General features: G+C 38.1%; 1 protein-coding gene across 1 annotated transcript in view; it reads right to left on the minus strand.

Moving 5' to 3' along the window:
• Myom1 (myomesin 1) overlaps positions 1-24,050 on the minus strand; it is a 125,352-nt gene that overhangs the window by 71,457 nt on the left and 29,845 nt on the right. The window contains exons 6-11 of the mRNA XM_090353387.1: positions 18,713-18,805; positions 16,198-16,286; positions 16,038-16,100; positions 13,400-13,564; positions 9,824-9,985; positions 4,532-4,673 (exon numbers count right to left, since the gene is read on the minus strand). Of these exons, the coding sequence (XP_090209513.1) occupies positions 4,532-4,673; positions 9,824-9,985; positions 13,400-13,564; positions 16,038-16,100; positions 16,198-16,286; positions 18,713-18,805 (714 nt within the window). The remainder of the gene's footprint in view (positions 1-4,531; positions 4,674-9,823; positions 9,986-13,399; positions 13,565-16,037; positions 16,101-16,197; positions 16,287-18,712; positions 18,806-24,050) is intronic.

Genomic DNA, 24,050 nt, shown 5'->3' on the forward strand with positions numbered 1-24,050 from the left:
CCTTGTGCTAAACACCTAACTTAGGCTTGGCTTGCTACTTATTTAGACAGTGCTACTAAATTCCACTCAGAGGCATGCCTTTTATTTAACCAGAAGAAAAAAGATTCTGCTCTTTCCTACACTTGAAAACAGGCAGTTGGGGAACATGTGTGCTAAGCCAAGGAGTCTGGAAAGAGAAACGGACCTGTGTCCCTAAAAGATTATGTTACAGGGCCAGGAGTTTGGCCTAGTGGTAGAGTGCTTGCCTAGTACCTGTGTTCAATTCCTGGGTACCACATACATAGAAAAGTGCCGGAAGTGGTACTGTGGCTCAAGTGGTAGAGATCTAGCCTTAAGAAAGCCCAAGGACACCTATGATCCAGCAATTCCACTACTTGGCATTTACCCAATTGTCCAGAAACAAGGACATACTAAATCCATTAGCACTGCAATGTTCATTGCAGCACTATTTACCATAGCAAAGATATGGAACCAACCCATATGCCCATCAGTTAGTTGATGAGTGGATCAACAAGTGTGGTATTTATACATAATGGAATTGTATGCTGCTGTCAGAAAGAATGGCATCACCCCATTTGTAAGGAAATGGAAAGACTTAGAAAATATCATATTAAGTGAAGTAAGCCAGACTCAAAGGAACATAAGCTCAATGGTTTCCCTCATTTGCCATAATCAGTAGAAACCTTGGGCTCTCCTAGCAGAGATTTCCAATAGAACAAAACCTAGATACATAAGGCCATATATTATGATGCTAAATGAAAGGAGCACCAGGATATAGAAACAAAAGCCATTTAATGAATGATTGTTGTCCTTAATGTACTATGTTATCTCTCATCTCTTTTGCTGTCCCTTGGTTATCTGATATTGTTACAGTATTTCACCTGGTTATCTGATATATTGCATATATGCCTATTTGGTTGTTTGAAGTCAGATAGGGAAGGGAGGAAAACAAGATGAGGGGCGTGGATGGGGGGAGAGAAATGGGGACCAAGACATGAGAAAGGGTATCAATGTATGTGAAGTAATGGACCTTCTATCTGGTGAATATAATGTAACCCTTCTATTAATTACAATAAAAAATACATGAAAAAAGAAAGCCCAAGGACAGTGCTCAGCCCTGAGTTCAAGCTCCAGGACTGGCAAAAAAAGATTATGTTATGATGATGCTAAAGGTTATGTTAAAGATGCTTAATCTTTATATGAGAGATGTTTGCAGTGGGGAGGATCCCCTCTCCAACATCTCAAGGCAGATGGCTTCTCTTCCACCAGAGGTGATGAGTTTTGTATTCTTTAGACATTTTGTGTTAAATATACAAGTATTTTGCACTGTCATTTAGAAAATAACTTACCACAGTTATTAATGGATAGTCACCGCATCCTGTGTGGGTAGGAGGGCAAGGAGCTTACGCTTGTTTCTTTAAAAGATAAGATTCACGCGGGAGGATTCTCACAGGAAAATCAGGCACTTAGAACCTGATTCTAATTGAGTGCCTTGGCAGCACCTGGTACTCAGGAATGAAGGGCAAGCTTCAGGAGACAAATATGATTGTTTATATCATGCTTGGCCTAATCAGTACAGCTTTTAAAGATTCAACATGTGGTTGAATTATGAAGCATTTGAATTAAGTACCTCCTCACATCTTGCAAGTAGAATATTGTACTTTTATAATACTTGCCCCAATGGGGTTGTATGTTCAAAATGCATGGGGGTGTGATGCAATATGAATTACTTGGAAATGGGAGAGAAAATTGTCTTTGCTTCTTTACCATCATTTCATTCTCTCATATAGACAGTCATTTTCTTCAACATTACATCAAGTTCTATCAAATGTAGCTTCAACCCCTGTTTCCCATCCATTCCTCCTAAATCTTTCCTTTGTAGACATTCTCATATTGCTATGAGTGGTTTTTGGCAGTGAGGTGAGAGCATCTCCAGAGGTTCTGCCAGGATTCTCCCTCTTTCCTGAGCAAGGCACCTGAGCAAGGGGCCCAATGATACAAGAGACTGTTTTTCACCTTTCATGTCGACGGAAAAAACGGTAGAAACTTCTGTAAAATATTGGAGCATAAGAACACTAACTGACCTCCAGTGTGATATTAGAACCCTAATTCTGCTACTACCTACCTGTAGCAAGTATGCATTTATTCACTGGCAAGTGATTGTGAGTCAGCTACCTCCCTTCTTTGCTAGGCGCCATGGCTCACGCCTGTAATCCTAGCTACTCAGAAGACTGAGATCTGAGGATCAAGGCTCAAAGCCAGCCCAGGAACAAAAGGACCTTAGACTCATCTCCAGTTAACCACCAGAAAACTGGACGTGTCACTGTGGCTCAAGGGGTAGATTGGTAGCCCTGAGCTTAAGAACTCAGGGACAATGCCCAGGCCCAGGGGTAGGGCAGTAGCCTTGAGCTGAAGAGCTCAGGGGCAGCACCCAGGACAAGTTCAAGCCCATGCCCACCAAAAAAATAATAACTGTCTCCAGGATGCAGTTACTAGAGCAGTGCCATGTTTGCAGGAAATGCTATATTAGTATGAGACACAGTGAGGTTATTTTCATTATGACTGAGGCAAGAGGAGAACAAAATACACTTATTGATTGTCCCTAGTCCTTCATCAATCAATGTTTGCAGATCACTTGGAATTTTGCCACCAATAATAAAGTAGAAACTGCCAGATGCTGTGGCTCATGCTTGTAATCAGAGAATCACAGTTAGAGGCCAATCTGCCGTACATGAAAGACCCCTTCTCAATCAGTTGTTGGGTAGAGTGATGCATACCTGTTATCCAAGCTGCAAGGGAGGCTGAGGAATGAGATTCCAGGCCAATCTAGGCAGGGAAGTTCTTCTTCTTCTTCTTTTTTTTTTAATTTCCAAGGAGGACATTCTTTTTTGTGGGTGGATCATGGGGCTTGAACTTTGGGCCTGGGTGCTGTCCCTGAACTCTTCAGCTCAAGGCTACTGCCTTACCCCTGAATCCACAGCCCCTTTTCTAGTGATTAATTGAAGACAGAGTCTCAATGCCTGAGCTGGCATTGAACCTCATATCTCGGCCTCCAGAGTAGATAGGATTACAGGCATGAGAGACACCGCACCCGCTTAGGCAGACAAGTTCTTGAGATTTCACTGTAATGCAAAAAGGCTAGGTATGTGTGCCTGTCATCCATCCCAAGTACAATGGGAAGTCTAAAATAGGTAAATTGCAGTTCATACACACACCTGGGCAGGAAGCAAGGCCCCATCATAAAAATAACTAGTGTCACCAGGTGCCAGTGGCTTGTGCCTGTAACTCTAGCTACGCAGGAGGCTGAGATCTAAGGATCATTGTTTTAAACCAGCTCAGATAGGAAAGGCTGTGGGACTCTTATCTCTAGTTGATCACAGGAAAAGCCAGAAGTGGCTTGTGGCTCAAGTGGTTGAGTGCTATCCTTTTTTAAATTTTAATGTATAGAGAGGTTACAGTTATGTTCACCAGATATAAGGTACATTACTTCTCATACATTGATACCCCTTCTCATGTTTTTGTCCTCATTTGCCTCCCTCCAACCCCTCCCCTTAGAGTGCTATACTTTGAGTACAATGAGCCAGGGATAGTGCCCAGGCCCTGAGTTCAAGCCCCAGGACTGGCATAAATAAATAAATAAATAAATAACCAATGCCAAAAGGGATGAAGGCATGGCTCAGTAGTGAGAGGCTTTGAGTTCAAACTCTATTGCCATAAATAATAATAACAATAATGGGAATAATAACAATGAACCAAAGCTAAGAAAACAAGTCTATGTGACTCTTCATATGCATCATTAGTAAACCATCACTGGAATCAATGGACATATATTTACATGTTGTTGTAGTAAATATGAAGATAAGTTATAAATATTATCTTTTCCAATAAAAAATAAAATGAAAGAATAACTATTTGAACAGAAATAATGATAGAAAACAATGAATTTAGGCCAATAATCTAAACTTGTTGTCTCTTTTGCCCAAACTCACAGGATAATTAATACCTGTTTAGTATAAATACTAGAGCCTGTATAAGTGTTGGAGTATGTAAACAGCAAGGACTTACAGGTAAGAGTGTTGTTTAATACTATGGGTTTTGTCATTATCTTTTATATATTATCTCAAATAACTTGAAACCACACTCAGTAATGTAAATAACTCAATTGTTTTTCTAAAGCCAATATTTAAAAAATGACTGATACTCTAGAATTATGGCATTAAATATATTGAATATCAGCTATTTCACTTCTAAAGTGGCTTAGATTAGATTTGCAAATTTATGGTATTCTTACCAAACTAGAGATCTGAGTTCATCAAGTTCTAATAATTTATCTTTAAAGTTAAGGCAAACAGGAAAGTTGATGACTAGGAATATGTAAATATAGGTATGAATGTGTTTTAGGTGTATGTATGTGTATAACTAGAGAGAGAGCAAAAAGGCTGAGAGAGGAAGGAAGAAAGGGAAAACAAAAACAAAATGCATGCATTTATGTAGCCAAAAAACTATAAATGAAGTTATGCTGAGGACTAACTTATCAATAAAGTATCCCAGAATAGGGCTTCCTCCCTCCACAGCTGGCTGCTTCCAGGAGATGATTATGTAATCCTTGTTGGCATCCAAGCACACCACATCCAAGGGTGCAGCGGGGGCTCCTTCAATCTCTGCATCAGCATCTGTGAAACAGAAGCATCCTTTTACCCCTTCAGTTCCGCTCTGCCAGCCTGGTGGGCTGAGATCACAGCGCACACACTTCTTGCCATACCCTCAAGGGGGATATGTCACTGGTCCCAATAGAGAATCTCATACCATGTTCACCACCATCACCAGGTGTGATCACCATCAGCATCCATGGGGGAAGAACATTGAATGAAAAAACAGAAAGGGCTCTGAAAAGATCCTTTGAAAAGTAAGAGTCAGGGAGCTGTGACCATCTTACACTGAACACCATCATTTTGAAGGAGAACAATATTCATTTTAATTAAAGGCAATGGTTGATCTTGTCTATCAACTTGATCAAGACTGAGAGACACTCAGGAGATTAGTAAAGCACACGTCTGGCTATGTCTGTGAGGTTGCTTCTAGAGGTGGTTAGAATGAGGGCTGTGACCAATGGTTTCATCTACTGATGGATTCAGAAATGGAATAGACTGTTGAGAGGTGGTAGAAATGTGGTGTGGAAGGTGGGGTCTGGCTGGAGAAAGGTTAGTTTTGTACCTTAAACGGTCTCTCTTGCCTTGACCCCTTTTTGTTATAGTTCTCTGCTTTGTGGCTATATCCCTCTGCAATAATGTTCTGCCTCACCACAGCCCCAGAAACAAAAACCAGCCAACTGAAACCTCTGAAACCGTGAATCAAAATAAATGTTTTCTTCAGTATATTACAGTGTTAGAGAAACTCACTAGCATGCCAAACAATTGCTCCCAAGCCAAAGATGGATGGAAAAAGAATTCACATTACCCACATTTGAGACTTGTTTATCTGAATTTAGTAAAAGCCCAAGATGAAACTAGAAACAAAAGACAGTAACTGTTTATGAATCGATTCTCGATAATATGGTCCTCTCAGATTCAGCCACATTAGTGAATCTGGGCTACTTTTAGGAGGAAAGAAAGGGGAATATTTCAAATGTTCACTTGTAACTTTTTAAGTGAGAATGATTAAGACAAGAGGCAGGGTCCCTGGGGGAGGGTTCTACATTTGCTGGTTCTTGGTGCTTGACAAACTCTTTTTATAAACAGAGATAGGAGGAGACAGGCTAAGGCATGTAGAAGCCACTTACCCAAGGGAAAAACACTCTTCTTGAGTGGACAATTTTTTTCCTATTATTTATACCTCTGCAACACTTATATGAGTTACTAAGGCATTGGATATTGAGGCAAAAATAGTGATAGATTTCTGGATTTAACACATTTGCATTACCTAAAAAGACTTGAATTACTTGAACTTTGAACATTTTGTTTCATTCCCCATAAACAAAAAGGAAGTGTTTCTGAGCAAATGTCACCTGCTGACTTGCTAATGGAGACAGTAACTAAGTCATTGTGCCTGGAATTGAATGTAAAATCCTTGTAAGACACATATCAGGAAAACAACATTTTAGTGAGGTGATACTTCTTTCTTTCTAGGCTTTGACTCCACAGGGGAGAGTGGATGGTGTAGGTAGAACAGAAGTAGAATAGAGAGGGGAAACTGAGGCTGCCTAATTGGTAGAACAGGTATTGCTACAAAGTCGTTCATCCTCCAGGCGAACAGCTTGCAACCACTAGCCATATCCTAACATCTATGACAAGGCCATCAGCAACTCTTGCATAATGGAGCAGAATTTAGTTCATCCTTGCATTCATAAATAGTAACAGAGACAGGCTTTAGCAGAGCTGGTAGGTATCAAGAATCCAGAGAGCCACATTCCAGCATTTTCACAATATGGTTTACAATATGCCATTTATAGAGTGGGCTTGACCATTGTTCATGTTACTCATGTTACCATTTACCTACCCATCTATCCCTCCATCTATCCACCAATAACCTTCTAGATGCTAATCACAAACTCTAACAACCACCACAACAATAGCCCATTCTTTCTCTTATGAAGGTTCAACATAGCAAGAGAAGGAAAATAGTCTTGGAACGACAAGGTTACAACTGTGAACTGCTGCAGAATAGTATTTGGCTTCCAGCAGCTGATATGCAGCTCTGCTCCACAGCACCCACTCAGGAGTATACGTCCTCTTCTGTACCTGTTAGTTTCCGGTGTGGCAGATAAAAACATTCTCTCATTCCAATTTCTATTGCTTTGATTACTGGTGAAATTTTTCTTGTACTAATTTTTTTTGTAGTTTGAAATTATCCCTTCATGACATTTCTATCCCATCCTCGATGGCCTTAAAATTTCATCATCAATATGGCCTCATATAATTCAGTAGATGCAAACTTTGTTTTGGTGCCAGTCCTGGGGCTTGAGCTTTACTTATGGTGTACACTGAAGACAAATGATAATATAGACCCAAAATATGAGCATAATTGCTAATAATAAGATCACCCTTAAAACCAGAGTGGAAATAATCTTGTTGCCTGACAAATCAAGTGAATAGACAAAATAAGGTCTATCTCTACACTGAGGGCTATACGCCAACAAAAAGGAGCAAACTGCCAATATGTGTTATAACATGAACCATACAACCTTTTAAGTGAAAGAATGCAAGCACAGAAGACCACAATGTACACAATGTACTTAGAAATGCCCAGAAAGGAAATCTGCAGAGACAGAAAGCACATTTATAGCTGCTAGAGGCTAGTCTGGGTATAAGTGGAAGGGAAACGAGATTAGGAAATATTCTAAAAGTGAATGATGGGTGATGGTTATACAACTATGTAAATAGACTGAAAAATATTGAAGTGGACATTTAGCATGGTGAATTTCATGGGATATAAATTATACCACAATAAAGTTTTTAAATGCCTAAAATAGTGCTAATAGCAGCCACATCCTTAAGAACCAGACTTGAAGCAATCTAATTGAATGTACAGGCAAAACAAGGCACTTCTTTGCATTGAATACTATGCAGGAAGTATTTAAAAGTTAGCTTATTGGGGGCCAGGTCTTTGGCTTACTGGTAAGAGTGCTTGACTATCATGCACAAAGACCGGGGTTTGATTCCTCGATATCGCATACATAGAAAAAGCCATAAATGGTGCTGTAGCTCAAGTGGCAGAGCTCTAGCCTTGAGAAATCTCAAGGACAGTGCTCAGGTCCTGAGTTCAAGCCCCAGGACTAGCAAAAAAATTAGCTTATTAATTGATTCCTTAATTCACATTGTGAATTTTAGAATCAATTTTTTCATCTTAGAATCAATTTCCATAATTTGTGGATTTTGGAAACTTGCTTAAGTATGAATTTTAAATTTTGGAGCCCTTCTTCCTTCTGTAGTTAGTCACATGAAGTCTTGCTAAGCATCACAGAGAGACACAACAGTGTAGGGGGGCCAAGAAACTCAAAGAACTGCAGGCCAGGCCAGACTTTCCAGAAAACTCCACAATAGAAGAACCAAAGGGTAAGTTTCCTTGAAATAACTAGACATGTCTTCCGGCTCAGATAAAACTACAAAAACCTCTAACTAAAGACTTCTTTGGTGATTCAGTCCCTTTTTAGCCAGGTTTAGCCAGGCGCTTTGGCAAAATAGACTGACAAGTTTTAGCAAGTCAATTTTCACTAGAATTTCTGTAGAAGGCTGGCACATGATTTTGTCTACCATGTTCTGCGGAGGAGATAGCCTGCCACACTTTTCAGGGCAATAGACATTCAGATTTCCTTATCAGTTCTGGCTGGTTGCAGAATTCAGGGGTCATTTGTTACTGTTCAACATGGCTGTGATGTTGATTTCTGTTTCCAGTGGTCATTGTTCTGTTTCTTCTTAGCCTTAGAACCCCTGAGCATTAGCAGAAAGTATGCTGACCAATTAGAGACCAGACGTATTTGCCAAGGGATGGGCATGTGCCCAGTGTTCACAAGCTGAAGTGAGGTGAGCAATGCTGCCTCTTCTTTCCATTTTCTTTCCCCTCCCAGGGTAAAGGAATAGACACCTGGGATGGTACCATGGGTCACAGAAGAGCCAGGGGATTTAGGACTTTAGGTAACCATGGAACATGCCACGTGACCCAGCTTCTACTGCTACATTGATAGACAGAAGGGACAAAATAAACTTTGTTGTTTCATTTCAGCAACTTTGCCCATACCCTAATTAAAATCCTAAGTAATAATTCTAAAGACCTACATCCTAGGTCTCCTGTTTCTGAGCCTTTTGGTAAATTATAGAAGCTTTTTTTGGCAAGGAAGAGAGGGGCATAGACCATACCACACCATGCCACCAAGCCATGCCACAGTTCATTACTGTGCTTTCAAAAAAATGTTGTGTCTCGGCTTCTGGGTGTTAATATTAGGAAGCTGAATAGAATCCTAACTTTTTTTTTGGCCAGTCCTGGGCTTGAGCTCAGAGCCTGAGCACTGGCTTTGGACTTTCTCAACGCTAGAGCTCTACCACTTGAGTCTCAGCACCCAGGTCTTCGTGCACACTAGCCACTCTATCATTAGGCCAAACTCCTGGCCCTAACTTTTTTTTTTTTTTATACAGACATCTATGACAACTCAGGATGGCACCCCACCTTCTCCTTGCTGTGGACACATCAATGAAAGCTGTGACTTAAACTGATTTCTGTCTGTTTTGCCCAGTCCTTCCTTCTGACCGGGTAGGGTGCATCCCATGTGGCCCTCTGAGCCTCCTTTTTCTGGGACCAGTGAGTACAACACACTTCATTTTTCTGTACCTCTCCTTGTCTCCTCTGTGAACCATTACATAAAAGAACATAGAACACGCTCTGCCTGGTTGAAAGCATGTATGGTCTTCCTATTCATTAAAGCCAAAGAAACAAAGAAGGAGTCAATAATTAAATAAACATTTGCTTCCTGAAATAGATATTGAACAGCAAGTCCCCAAATAATGTATCTTTTTTGGTAAGAGCTTCCACAAACTAAGATGAGTTTCCATGGTATTAGAATTAATATGTCCACTCAAACACATGTAGACAACAACTGAACTAGTTAGGAAAGCTCTTGTATTCATGAGGCCACCCAGTTACCTCTGGGTTACTGCCTTTCCATATTACTTTTTATATTAGGTCTAATTTTTACTAGAAAAGAGTATGCCAGTTCAGGTAATTTGGAAGAATTTTCAAATGGCTGTTTATCGGTATAAAAATGCAACCTGATGGACTGATTTGGCTTCTGTTTGAAGTATATTTGGGAGTTCTACTTTGGGCTGGGTCTTACCTCGAACAAAGACATAAGCGCTGTATTGCTCATAGTAGTCTCCCATTCGCACACGGATCGAATAAAGGCCTTCATCTTCTTTGTTGAGATGAGAAAATGTCAGTGTTGCCCGATCTCCACTCCAATGTGGTTGCACCCATTTTGATGGAGAAACAGGTTCTCCTAGAAAAAAACAAGGAAGAAAACTAATGAATTTCCCCCTTTATTACTCTGCTGGTTTTGCCTCCTTTTCATTGTACTCCCCCTTTCTTGTTTCCTCCTTTAATATACTGAAAGTTAGAGGCAGTCTCTAGAGCTTTAAGATATTCTATAATACTTAATAAAAATTCTTAAAAGAAGCTAGATACCCCAGGACAGTTATATATTTTTCAGAGCCAAGTACAAACTAAATTGCAAAGCTCTTTGTTCAAAAAGTAGGAAAAACAAACATTAGTGAAGAGGCTAACATTTACCTTTTTTCATTTAAAAATATTTTATTACTTGTAAAACCTAACAGGAGTCATACACACCATGAAAACTAATATTTTGGTGCATAATTTTATGTGCAATAAATAATACTAAGATGATATCTTGACTGATAAAGTTCTAGCTTACTTTTCTATCGATTTAGTTATTTAGTCATCAAAACTGACCTTCAAGCAATTTCATCATATTTTATTATTTTAAAGTTTATTTTGTTTATATATTTTATGAATATATGCAATTTCATTGTTAGTCAATATATTCAAAAGCATTTATTAGCTGAGCATGTTGGCTCACACCTGTAATCATAGCTACACAGGAGGCTGAGATCTGAGGATCATGGTTCAAAGCCAGCCTGGGCATTAAAGTCCATGAGACTCTTATCGCCAATTAACCACCAGAAAACTGGAAGTGGTACTGTGACTCAAGGGGTAGGGCAGTAGTCTTGAGCTGAAGAGCTCAGGGACAGTGCCCAGGCCCAGAGTTCAAGTCCCACAATGGACAAAAAAAGACATTTATTGTCAATCACTCTTGCAAATGCAAGCCCATAAATGAATTTTGATTTTTTTTCTTTAAGGAGAATTTTCCCCTGATATTTCTATGCCTGGAGTTGAGTGTTACATAGCTTATGACAACATTTCATTAGCTTCAATAAACGATTTTAAAATATAAATTTTAGTTCTTTTGAACTGATAATTCTTTTTTTTAGCTTTGCCCCAGTCATTACCCAAATTTTTATTTTCAGTAAATGAAGGTAATTCCCTATGATACATCAGAATTCAGGGGCCTACATAAAAATACTCTTGGTTTCCATTTCTGCTTTGTCATGAAGCTATCAGAAGCTGAATGTGGTGCCATGTGTCCTTCTTATAGTTCCAACTAGGAGGGAGAGTGAGGTCAGCAGATCACTTGAGCACTTGATTTTTAATTTATATGTAATTCAAAATGCTTACTTCTGTATTTTATTGTTGTATTTTCAATTGTAACAAAAATTCGTTTATAACTGTCCTCTTTTAGTAATTGGTTCACTTGAAATTTCATATGAAAATTGGAGGTTTTCATCAAATGCTACAATGTTTCAATTTAATTTTTCTTTTCTTTCTTTTTTTTTTGCCAGTCCCGGGGCTTGAACTCAGGGCCTGAGCACTGTTCTTTGGCTTTCCCAAGACTAGTGCTCTACCACTTGAGACATAGCATCATTTCCAGCTTTTTCTGTGTGTGTGAAGAAATTTAATTTCCTATGTAATTTATTTACAATGTATATATATATATATACATACAATATATGTGTGTGTGTATATATATATATATATATGTGCTTTTTATCTGTACCATACTGACAAACTTGACTGCTTGCCAGCAGTTACTACATTAGTGCAAGGGAGGTTTATACTTGTGTGGATCCTACAGGAATGAGTTCTCGGAATGAATGGGCATGCTGGCTTCCTTATGTGGGTCCCCATGCTGTCCCCTTGAAACTCCTATAGTCATAATCATAGTCTTCACTTAACCACTGCCTGCTGCTACTTGTGATGCTATTACTGCCATTGATAATTCCAGTGTGGGTCAGATCCTGGCCCAGCCATCACCTTGGAAATGTAGGTGTCTCAGACTTCCCCAGGTGCTCATAGGTTTGGTTTGGTGAGACCATTGCCCACTACCCCCAAACCCCACCCCCGGTGCCTGAGCCCATGCAAGTCTGTACTGCACTTGGCCTGTCTCCTCTATTAGGTGTATGTTCCACCATCACATAAGCTTTATACGATACATATAAAATATAAGTGTAAGGATAAAGTGATGATTTATAAATTCCAAGGCCATATCATCAGGGCATAAAACCAAATTTTGCTCATCTTCAAGAGTGGCCCTGTGTGATGGGCATGACCTGAAAGTTTCAGGTGTACCTCTTCTTTTACCCAGTCATGCAACTCTGGACTCTTGGAGTTTGAGCCATTCTAAAATTTCTTATGGAAAATACTTGGAAGCATTCTCATTAACTATTTTTTCCTCTCACTTTCTTATATTTCTTCCAAGTTTACTTTATAAAACTATTAAACAAAATATATAACTTCATTAATATTCAGAGTAGCTGAATATGTCTGGAATTTAAAATTGTGAAGTGGAGTCCTGGCTATAAATAATCCTGGTAAGACTTTTTGATAAACAGGACAAGGTTTGTTTGTTTTTCTGACCACAGCCCATCCTGTCAGCCAAGAACTGTGCAGCTAAGTAAAAACTTACAAAGAAGATAGACAAATTTCAATGCCTTTTTAGGCTAACAGAATATAAAGAAAACAACACAAATTGGAACAAGTACAATTTCCCAAGGGTTTTTTTTTTTTTTTGGTTGGTTGGTTTTCAGGGTTAGACCTCACTTTTCAGGGATCCAAGAAGTGAGAAGAGAGTCCAGACAGAAAAAAGATCTTGGTCATTAGAATGAAAACCACCAGGTCTTGCTCTCCTAAAGCCAGAATTCAGTTATGTGAGTTATGGCAATCTACATTCTCTCTAGAGAGTTTTTTTTCATCCATCTGGTATAGAGAATACAATTTGGAGGAAAGATTGGTGACACTTACTAGAGATTGCATAAATTTGTAGGTCCAATGTTTCAACTAACTTATTTGTTTTTGTTTAGTTTGGTTTTGGTTCAGTACTGAAGTTTGAATCCAACGCCTTGCATTCTCACTCAAATTCTTTGCTCAAGGCTTTACCCATTGAGCCATGTGTCCAACCAAAACTTTTACTGGTTAATTTGGGATATATATTCATATATAGCCAATATATACATTTGTAAATATATGTATATATTTAAGTTTTATATACTTTTATGGTATAAATAATACACATGAGAAAATTTAATTTACCAAATACAATTAACCTATGAGGTAAATAGTCATTTGGGGAGTACTTCTTTCCACATATCAGACATAAGAAAAAAACTCATCTTCACAGATTATATTTATAAGCATATTGTTATCTTGTTATATATGTAAAAGCACACAGTTGTCCCTTCTAACTTATAGAGATTATGCAAGCTCTGGTGAACAGATCCTCAACCCACCCCACAACCTTGTATAAACAAAACCTCTGTGAGAATTCCTTCTAAAGACTCACCATTTCTATACCACTGGACCTCTGGCTGAAAATGCTTAATTTCAGGTGTGATCACTACCCGGCAGCCCAGACTCATTGTCTCTCCCTCTCTCCCAAAAGATACATCAAACTTATCATCAAAGTGGATCTCAAACTTGGATGCATAACCATAAGGGGTCACGGCAACTGCATACAACAAAAACAAATACCAGTCATTCATTTTTTTCCTCACCCAAGAGACACAATTAATTTTTTTGAAAATGAAGATTTATTTGACAAGTTTAACAGCGCAATACACCTAAAAGGAAATTGTAATATTTTTTATTTATTTTTGGTGATCCTGGAGCTTGAACCCAGAGTCGGGCACATGTCCCCAAACTTTTTAGCTGAAAGCTAATACTCAACCACTTGAGTCACAACTCTATGTCTGGCTTTTTGGAGATGAATTGGAGATTAGAGTCTCATCAACCCGTTTGAGCTAGCTTTGAATTGTGATCTCGGCTTCCTGAGTAGCTAGAATTACAAGTGTGAACTATTGGCACCGGCTAGATTTTTTTTTTAATAGTTGAAAAAAATAAAAAGCAAAACAGTATTTGTGACATGAGAAAAGTCATAGGAATTCAAATCGCAAAGTTTATAACTAAGGTCTTATCGGAACATAGCCATGCTCATTCCTTTGCTGATTGTTTATACCCACTTTCCTGTTTTCATGATGAACTGAGTACTTACAACAGAGACCATCTGGTCCACAAAGCCTAAAATATTGACAATCTAGACCTTTACAGAATGTTTGCTGACTCCTAATTTAAAATCTGATTTAGAGTTAGAATTATTTTTAAGGTTCTTTCTCTGTGTATTGTCCTGTCTTATCTGTTTAAACTCCTTGAACTGTCTCCTTAACTATATAGGACAAATAAAAATATACCTATTTTTTATTTTTTATTGTGATTAATAGAAGGGTTACATTTTATTCACCAGATAAAATATACCTATTTTGTACATTTGGAGGGAACTTTAAATGAATCAGTGTATATAAAAATGCCTTAGTACCATGTGTAGGACAACTGATCAGTATATAGTAAACAAAACCAAGGACAAGACACTGTCTATGATGTGTACCAGCAAATCCTGAGAACCTAAACCAATACCTAGCATGTAAACTAGAGGTTAGTAAATATTAGTTGAACATATGAATTCAAGACCTCTGTTTTCTGTTGGGAACAACTGCACTTTAGTCAGTAGCTGGTAAGATGAGACACTGTATGGATAATCAGTAAGAGAAGTCAGGTTTAATCGGTGCTTTCAAAACTTGGAAAAGAAAGCGATACAGCTATGAAGATGAGGAGGAGGTATTCTGAAGACTATAAAATGATTGACCAGGCCTATATTAGGTACCCCAAACTTCAGCATTTCTAATTATTCTATGTCAGTACAAATCAAATGACACCAAAGGACAATCAAAGGAGATCATTTGGTACAGCACCTCCCTCCCTTCCATCTGTCATCACTTCCCACTTACAGGCTTGATCCCCATGATTATAACTAGGACTATTCAAGTCAGGAATCATTCTCTGAAGTCAAGGGGTAAGATATCTACAGACAGCTAATGAAACGGTTGAAGACTATCTCATGAGAGAGGACCTTCATCACCCATTTTTAAAAGTACCATTCCTCGTTAAGAGTATGGAAAATAAGTTCAGACTTCAATTCACTTTCCAGTCTACCCATAGTAAGTGTATGATTATTTCATAGACCACAAAAATTTTTAATTTTAAGAAGTTCTGATAGATAAAATGATTAAGGTTTATAAACATTTATGACTGACTATTTTAAGTCTGTTATTTAATCATACTTTTAGTTCAGCTTAAATTGTGCTTTTTAGCCATGTGGCTTGCACCTGTAATCCTAGCTACTCAGGAACTAGAGATCTAAGGATGGAGGTTCAAAGCCACCATGAGACTCTTATCTCAATTAACCACTCAAAAACTGGCTGAGTTCAAGGCCCCACAATTGACCAAAAAGATGATAATAATAAATAAATTGCACTTTTAAAGTTACTAGAGCTATTACTTCATTCACTATCAAATATATATTTATTGTCAAAAATGCACTCTGAGTCTGGTACTGAGATTCAGAGAAAATTCAGTTTTGTTTTCAAGTGGCTCATGGGCCAGTGTAAAAGATAGACAGTTAATGGCTCATGCCATAGGCACTCAAAAAAGGTGTCATGGCCTCACCAGGAACAACACTTAATCCCTACTGGATGGGTTATGGCAATGATTAAAAAAGGTCAGACACAATTTCTTAAAAAGGCTGACCTACATATTTATTCATGTGTGTTTGTTTACATGTGTGTGCATGTTTGCTTAAATCTTTACTCTATCCAGGTTTGGGTATAACCTTTCTCAGTTTAACACAGTAAGATGTAAAAGCATTAGCTATTTTTAACCCATCACATCTGACTTCTCATAAAACAAGAACAAAGCAATTTAATACAGAAAGAAAATAGCAATCAAAAAATCTAAAAGCAATCACCAACTAGCCATAGATAAGTAATATGTAGTTTATCCATCCTTGTATACATATATGGTTTGCATTAAATTTTGGCATTATAGAAGAACTTATTATGATGACATAGCAAATACGCTGTTAAACTTACAGCTGAGAGGCATGCTGGAAGCCCCGGCGTGAAAGCGAGTCTCATCAAGCTCTCCCTTATATCCTATAAAAACAAAAGAGCAGCACATGTGAGCTGCTTCATGTTTCTTTATTCTTTTTAAGCAAAAGCACCTTGAATAAAACCAATATGGCAAACGTACTCTTTACCACAATTGAAGCATAGGCTGAAAGTTCTCCTTTAACATTCATTGCCGATGCCCGGTACTGAGCTGTGTCTTCAAAATCACAACTGAAAGAACACAGGGAAATGAATAGTCATCATGGTGAAAGTACTTTGTTACTGGCTATTCAATCCAGAAATTCTTTGCTAACATAGTAGACTACAAAGCCCATGATTTATTTATTTATTTATTTGTCAGTTGTGGGGCTTTAACTCAGGGCTTGGGCACTGTCCTTGAGCTTTTGTGCCCAAGACTATCACTCTGCCACTTGAGCCACAGCTCCACTTCCACTTTTCTGGTGGATAATTGATGATGGTCTCTCTGACGTTTTGTGCCTGCGCTGGCTTTGAACTACAATTCTCAGATCTCAGCCTCCTAAGTAGCTAGGATTATAGGCATGAATCACAAGTACCCAGGCTCTTTGTAATTCTTAATGAAGCACCTGTCTCTGACTGAGTACTTGTGAGATGTTATATATAGTTCAAGTGACCTATTATAGTTTCACATCAGCAGTAAAATAGGAGAATGCCTATCATCTACTGTGAGTTTGGCTTGGCTTCCTTGACAATATATAGCAAAAAGAAATCAACAAAGGACCAAGATTAGAAACTATAATAAACAATACTATGATGAATTTGTCTAAAGTTGTTCGGAGAGGAGAAAATGTCCAGCAATGTACCTCTGTGACAGGTAACTTATCTGGAGGCACAGCAGAGGATGTGGCCTCCATGCTTTCTGTCTCTAGGGGAGGGTTTCAGACTGGGGACATCACCAGGACAGGGAAGATAAAGAAGCAGCTGTCATTCTAGATTCTCCCCAGTATATTTGAGCCAGATTGGTCTGACCTGGCGATCAGTGCTCTAATCTCAAAACAAAAGTAAATAAATTATGCTTATGCTTAAATTCTTCTCATATTCAGTCTACACTTATAGTTTCAGCACACTGTATAGTGTAAGATGGGCCATTTGGATGAAATTATTATGCAGAAATTAAACTGTCATATAAAAAATGGAATGATCTCACAGAGAAATGAGCAGGCTGATTTCATAGCAGGCTGTTTTGTGTTGAATCACACAGTATCCTTGTTCTTATTGTTTCTCAGGATTTGGTTGCATTTATGACAAAATTATATCTTGGTAAAACTTTACAGATATCACCAGGACTCCAGGAAGGTAAAAACAATTGCATTTGCACAGCCATTTAATTTTGAAGTGTCACAGAGTCTGTTCTGTTTGATGCCCAGTGTTCTCTGGGACAACTCCTTTGATATGGGGAGGACAAGTCTAAGTTTCTTGAGAATGGAATGATATTATTAAAAATTTTTTCAGAAGCCAGGTGCAGTGGCTCTCACCTAATACTAGCTACTCAGTAGTCTGAGATCTGAGGATCACTGTTCAAAGACAGTCTGGGCACTAAAGAATGTGAGACTCTTATCTCCAATTAACCACTAGAAAAGGGGAATGTGGGACTGTGGCTCCAGGGGTAGGGTGGTAGCCTTGAGATGAAGAGCTCAGGGACAGCACCCCAGCCCAGAGTCCAAGCCCCATGACCAAAAAAAAAAAAATCAGCATACCAGAGAGTTTTATCTGAGCTAAAAACAGAAGGAGCTTGTTTAATATTCTTTAATCTGCATAATTAAGTATAGATTTCAACTCATCTTGAGAGATAGTATAAGCCTTTGAGGATTTGGAAATTTTGGTATGGGTTTGATTTCCACATTTGACTTTGGATTTTGCTTTACCCTAAGACATCCCAGTTCAATCCCACCTTTTGTATACACAGACTGACAACGCATATAATATAGTTACATAATTCCTGGTGAGCTGAGGGAAAGAATATTATCTCCAAGACCAGCTATTTACAGTGTCATCCACCATGGTCTCTATAACCTTTATTGAGTAAAAGCAAAATAATACAAAAATGCTCTTGATTTGGAACTCCAAAGGAAAACTAGAATGCCTATTTAAACAACTTAATTTTCTTATTGAGTCCTAAGAAAATTCTCAGATCTACAGAATGATGAAAAAGAATAAAAAATTTTTTCAGATCATCTTTGACTAAATTTAAATATCAGATCACTTTGGGAAGTAGTGTGAGAATGGAAGGATTAGTCATGCACATCATCTTGTAGGTGCAACAGAAAAAAAATGTTTAAGGCTGGGTGCTGGTGGCTCCTCCCTGTAATCCTAGCTACTCAAGAGGCTGAGAGTGAGGATCACAGTTCAAAGCCAGCCCAGGCATGAGAGTCTGTGAGACACTTATCTCCAGTTAACCACTAGAAAACCAGAAGTGATGCTGTGGCTCAAAGTGATAGAATTCTAGCCTTGGGATGAAGAGCTCAGGGACAGTGCTAGGCCCAGGGTTCAAGCCCCGTGACTGAGGATGGGAGAGAAAAAAGATAGGGACTTTGCTGTGGAGACCAGGCTGGGGAGAGTGGTTATGAACTGGAATCTAATGTGCTTCCCTCACACATTGCTAGGCATTGTTCTCTTACTTGTTAATTTCCAGAGTGTGCATTCCATATCGACTTTCAATAGTATACTTCCCAGGGTTTGCATGAACATTTATTGGCACTTGATTTTTATACCTATGAGATAATGGAAACAAAATAGATTGAAGTATATAACTTTAATAATAACTTCACAATTAAGCACACACGATGTTTGTTCTTGCAGGCACACCAGTAAATGAGTCTCTGAGATAACGCAGAATCTATTCAATAAGTACAAATTACATTAGCTTAAATAAAATGCACTAGCAATACAATAAAACTTTTAGTGGCAGTGCTTTCCCTTCTTCCATAAATCGTCTATGAAAGGTATGAATCATTTACAACATGGATGTAGTTGGTGTACTTGGCATTAATGAAAATCTAACTTATGAATGAGTGAATAGGAAATGATTCATTACTCATTAATGCTGCTGGAATTCAGGACCATGATTTCACAGGGTAGTGAAGGGAAGGAGACATCTTGGGTACTCATACTGTTTGGTTTCTTCTTTTTTAAATTGTTATTGTAAAGGTGATGTATAGAGGGGTTGCAGTTATATGTCAAATAATGAGTACATCTCTTTTTGAACAGTTTTACCCTTTCCCTTACTATCTCTCTCTCAGTTTTTCCTTCTGTCCCCTCACATTTGTATAGTTCATTTTCAACACAGTGTCAAGTGAATATTACTACTCTGTTTACTATTTGTCTCCATTTCTGTGCTCCACCTTATCCTTTCCAAAATAGATAAACTTAGAAGCAAGACAAAAGGTACAGAAAACAAAATCTGCAACAAAGAAGAAAAAACAAAATAACAAAAAGATCTCTTTTTCAATTTCTTGGTGTTCATTTCTATAAATATCATTTTATATGATCATATGCACATAGCTATTGAAGCTTTGTGATCCTTTCCTAAGAATGTCCTCCTTTGGTGTGAATTTCTAGAGTCCTGTATAATTTATCATATCCAAGTATATTTTTTTGTCTTTTACCATTTTGATTTGAAGCCTGGTTACTTGAGAGTGTTTAGATATTAAACTGTATCACAACTCTATATTTATATTAAAATACATGCTTTCATGCATACATAGATTATACAACAAAAAAGCTTTTTAAAAAGAGTTGACTATAGTTGATATAATAGAGAGAAAGGCTTTGTGTTGAGGTTTCATTGTTGGTTGTTCATGTAGGATGAAAGCAAAACACTCCTCCTGCTAACATTCTTACATGTTATCGGTAAGAACAATATCACTGTACTGAAAAGTCATCCTACTCAAGTGATTTATTCTGTGTCATCAACAAATGTGCTTTTGTCTTAGAAGAATTTATATAGCATGAGAGAAAACTTCTGGCTAGCCAAAGATTAAGGGCTCCCTTCTTCTGATTACTCCATCCATCTGTGGTTGGGCCTCTCTTCTGTAAGTGGGCCACACAGAATAGTCTGTAGTGGTCCGCATGTTCGCAATAGCCAGAGTCTATAGTCCAGGCCATACTTAACTTATTTAAACCATTTTCTGCCCAAACAAGGACCTAGTTTCCCTTGCTTCCATTTGCAACACCTTACTTCGTGTGCAACTGACCACAGCTGATGGATAATTGCCATGTGAGCTGGCATTTTCTTTAACATTGCTTCTAGATAGAGAGAAGTTAAATAAACTTGCTTTGGGCTGATAGCCAGAAATAACTGAGATAGGATTTGAATCCAGGAAGTCTGACACTTGATTCACATGACATTTCCATTTTTTTCAATCATTTTCTATATAGCAGCATTTTATTTCTTCAGATTTTTGAAAATGGTATAAGTAGCTTTGCAAGCAAGGAAAATGGTGAAAGGGGAGAAGAAGAATATCAGTCTCAGTCTCCCTCTTTCTTACTTTTTAAAATTTTTTTTCATATATTTTTATTGTAATTAATAGAAGGGTTACATGATATTTGCCAGATAGATGGTGCATTAATTCCCATACATTGATACCCTTTCACATGTCTTGTTCCCCATTGCCCTACCTCCCACCCCCACCCCTCATCTTGTTTTCCCCCCTTCCCTATCCAATTTCAAATAACCAAATACAAATATATCCGATATATCAGGTAACAAAATGAGATACTGTAACAATATGAGATAACCAAGGGACAGCAAAAGAGATGAGAGATAACATAGTTCCTTAAGAACAACAATCATTCATTATATGGCTTATGTTTCTATATTCTAGAGATCCTTTCATTTAGCGCCCTACTATATAGCCTTTTGTATCAAGGTTTTGCTCTATTGCAAATCTCTGCTAGGAGAGCCCAAGGTTTCTACTGATTATGACAAATGAAGGAAACCATTGAGCCTAAGTTCCTTTGAGTCTGGCTTACTTCACTTAATATGATTTTTTCTAAGTCTTTCCATTTCCTAACAAATGGGGAAATGTCATTCTTTCTGACAGCAGCATAGAATTCCATTGTGTACAAATATCATATCTTGTTGATCCACTCATCAACTGAGGGACATCTAGGTTGGTTCCATATCTTTGCTATGGTAAATAGTACTGCAATGAACATTGTTGTGCTGGTGGTAAAAGATGGGCCAAAGACTTAAAGAGAGTCTTCTCTGAAGAAGAAACAAAAATGGCCTATAGACACATGAAGAAATCTCATCATCTCTGGTCATAAAAGAAATGCAAATCAAAACAACTCTAAGATTCCACCTCACTCCAGTTAGAATGGCCAGGATCAGGAAAACTAATAACAACAGATGCTGGAGGGGATGTGGCCAGGAGGGATCACTACTACACTGTTAGTGGGAGTGCAAACTCGTTCAACCACTATGGAAAGCAGTATGGCAGTTCCTCAAAAGACTAAACATAGAGCTCCCCTATGATCCAGCAATTCCACTACTTGGCATTTACCCAATCATCCAGAAACAAAGACATACTTTTTTTTTTTAACCGCTAAGATGGAAACATCTTTTAGTCTCTCTTTCTTACACACACACACACACACACACACACACACACACACACACACACACACACACATTCTGTATTCCCACTGTTGTTTAGAGTGGTTTTTTTCCAACAAGGATTCATGGATTGAAACTCGGTCCAAATAGTGGTGGTGTTAGGAGGTGCTGGAACCTTTAAGAGGTGCAAGGTTATTCTGTTATTGAGCAGCCCTCTCAGCAGGTATCAAAGAGTTATTGTAGGACACTGCTACACTGTTCCAAGAAAGTGAGTTATTAAAGAGCAAGCCTGGTGCCTCCTTAATATTCTCTGGCTTCCTATATCACACCATGTAACTTCCTCCTCTTGCATGTATTCTTATTTGCAAAATGTAGCACAGTTATCAGGGACCATCACCAGAGCTGACAACCGTGCTGTTGGAACTTTCAGCCTCTAAAAGTGTGAGCTAACTAAACGTTTTTAAAAGAACAAATTACCTAACCTGAGGAATTTTGATACACCAATGTAAAATTAATATAATTGCTAAAGAATATTATTTATTTTCTATACTCTTTAAATGTCTCGATCTCCTTTTCTACCTAGTAATGTACCAACTTATTCTTCAAGATTCAGCCCAAATGTTACTTCTTCAAAGGGCTTCTCTTTAAAACTCCCACAAAATATAACTGTTCCCACCTCTGAGTCAGTGATACTGAGTGGTTTAAATAGCCAAGTGTGGCATTTATCAGAATTACGGGTGGAGCTGCAACTTTTCTACTATGTTGACAGCCTTTCAATGATGGAGACTATATATGATCCATATTGACTTCAATAGCTACTCCTGAGGAAGACTGGATCATAGGCAAATATTATAAGAATGTAGAGTTGGTTAAATTAGGAAGAATTATTGTGTAAAACAGTAGTTTCATAAATTTTTTCCAATGGAGGAATGAAGTTCTGATAACCATATTTCATGACATGAATGGTTTTATTTTCTATTTACTTTTGTTTTCTTGTGATACTAGGCATTGCACACAGGGTCATTCATATGCTAGGCACTGAGATAACTCATTCCAGCCCCTAAATGAGGAAGAAAGTAAGGTTGATGCTTGCTTCCCTCAGATCTGAAAGAAAAGATTTGGCTTAACTTGACAATCACAGCTACATGACAGGTGTTAGCTGTGAGATCTTACCACCGGCAGCAAAAGACATTGCTGGTGGGTGACATATTGTTTCCTGCCAACACAGAAGTGGTCTCAACCAGCTATCTCAACATAGAGGCTGTAAATGAGCAGTGCTGGTTGATCAGAAATGGCTACTGGCTATTCCTGACCTTAAACTTTTCCTGTTTTGGTGAATGGCAGGGTAGAACATGTTCATTGCATGCTCTCTGACTTACATCTCTCGGCTTAGATCATTCATTTCACACTCAGAAGCTCCCTCTTGCTCTAGTTTTCATGGTCTGCTGGGTTTTCAGTAGTTTTGCTTAGCATAATAGGAGTGACATGATGCTAAATGGTGTGGCATGTACTATTTGACCAAGCATCTAAGTTGGCTTTAGGTAAACAAGGTTGTTCATATCTCTATAAAATTTTCATTAAAAGGAAATTTTGCAGCTTTCATGATTATTTCACTTCTCTTTCTCCCGGGACTATTTGACTTAGCACTTTGATGCTGTTCCCTCATGAAACACCACTGCTAATGTGGCCACCTGGCAAAGGAAACTGGTTTAAATAAGATACGCACAGAATACTGGCTGTGAAGTATTTAGTCTTTCCTTTGGAACTCTAGCTATTAGTGGAAGAAATTCTTGCCTAAGGTAGTAGAAAAGAGTCAAATCAAAAAGCAATTTCCTCTATCCTCCCAGGAATTTCACTCATGCGATGTGCAGGTTTGATCTCCCTTGAGATCAGCTGCCTTAGTATTAAGTCCGGGAAGAAAAGAAGGATTTGGGACTTGTTTGTATGAACTTCACAGCTTGCTGCTTCTGGGAAGTGAAATTCCACAGTAGTCAGTCATCAACTAATTTTGGAGTGTAATCTACACCCTGGGACTACTTATCAAAGGATTTCTTAAATGTTTGTAAGTATTTATATTCTCACACAGTTTATGAATTACTAGATGAGTTTTTGGTATACCACAAGCATTTCTACCATGAACAACACTGTGACATCTAGTAACTTTTTAAATTCATTCATGTAAAGCACACACTTAATCCTCCCATACAAATGTCAGCTTAGATGGTGGGCTGGCTTTAATAATGAAGTTATAGCAAAATCTGATGAACAATGTAAAATAGGGTCAGGCAAAAAGGTTTTGTTACAATTTTTTCTATCAGTGAATGATGTATGCCCAATGGATCCCTAACATATTGAATTTCCTTTTTTATTAAACAAATGTTTAGTAAGTCTTGTTATAT

Source organism: Megascapheus bottae, chromosome 19 (genome assembly GCF_031878675.1).
Source record: "Megascapheus bottae isolate mThoBot1 chromosome 19, mThoBot2.hap1, whole genome shotgun sequence".
Lineage (NCBI taxonomy): Eukaryota > Metazoa > Chordata > Mammalia > Rodentia > Geomyidae > Megascapheus > Megascapheus bottae.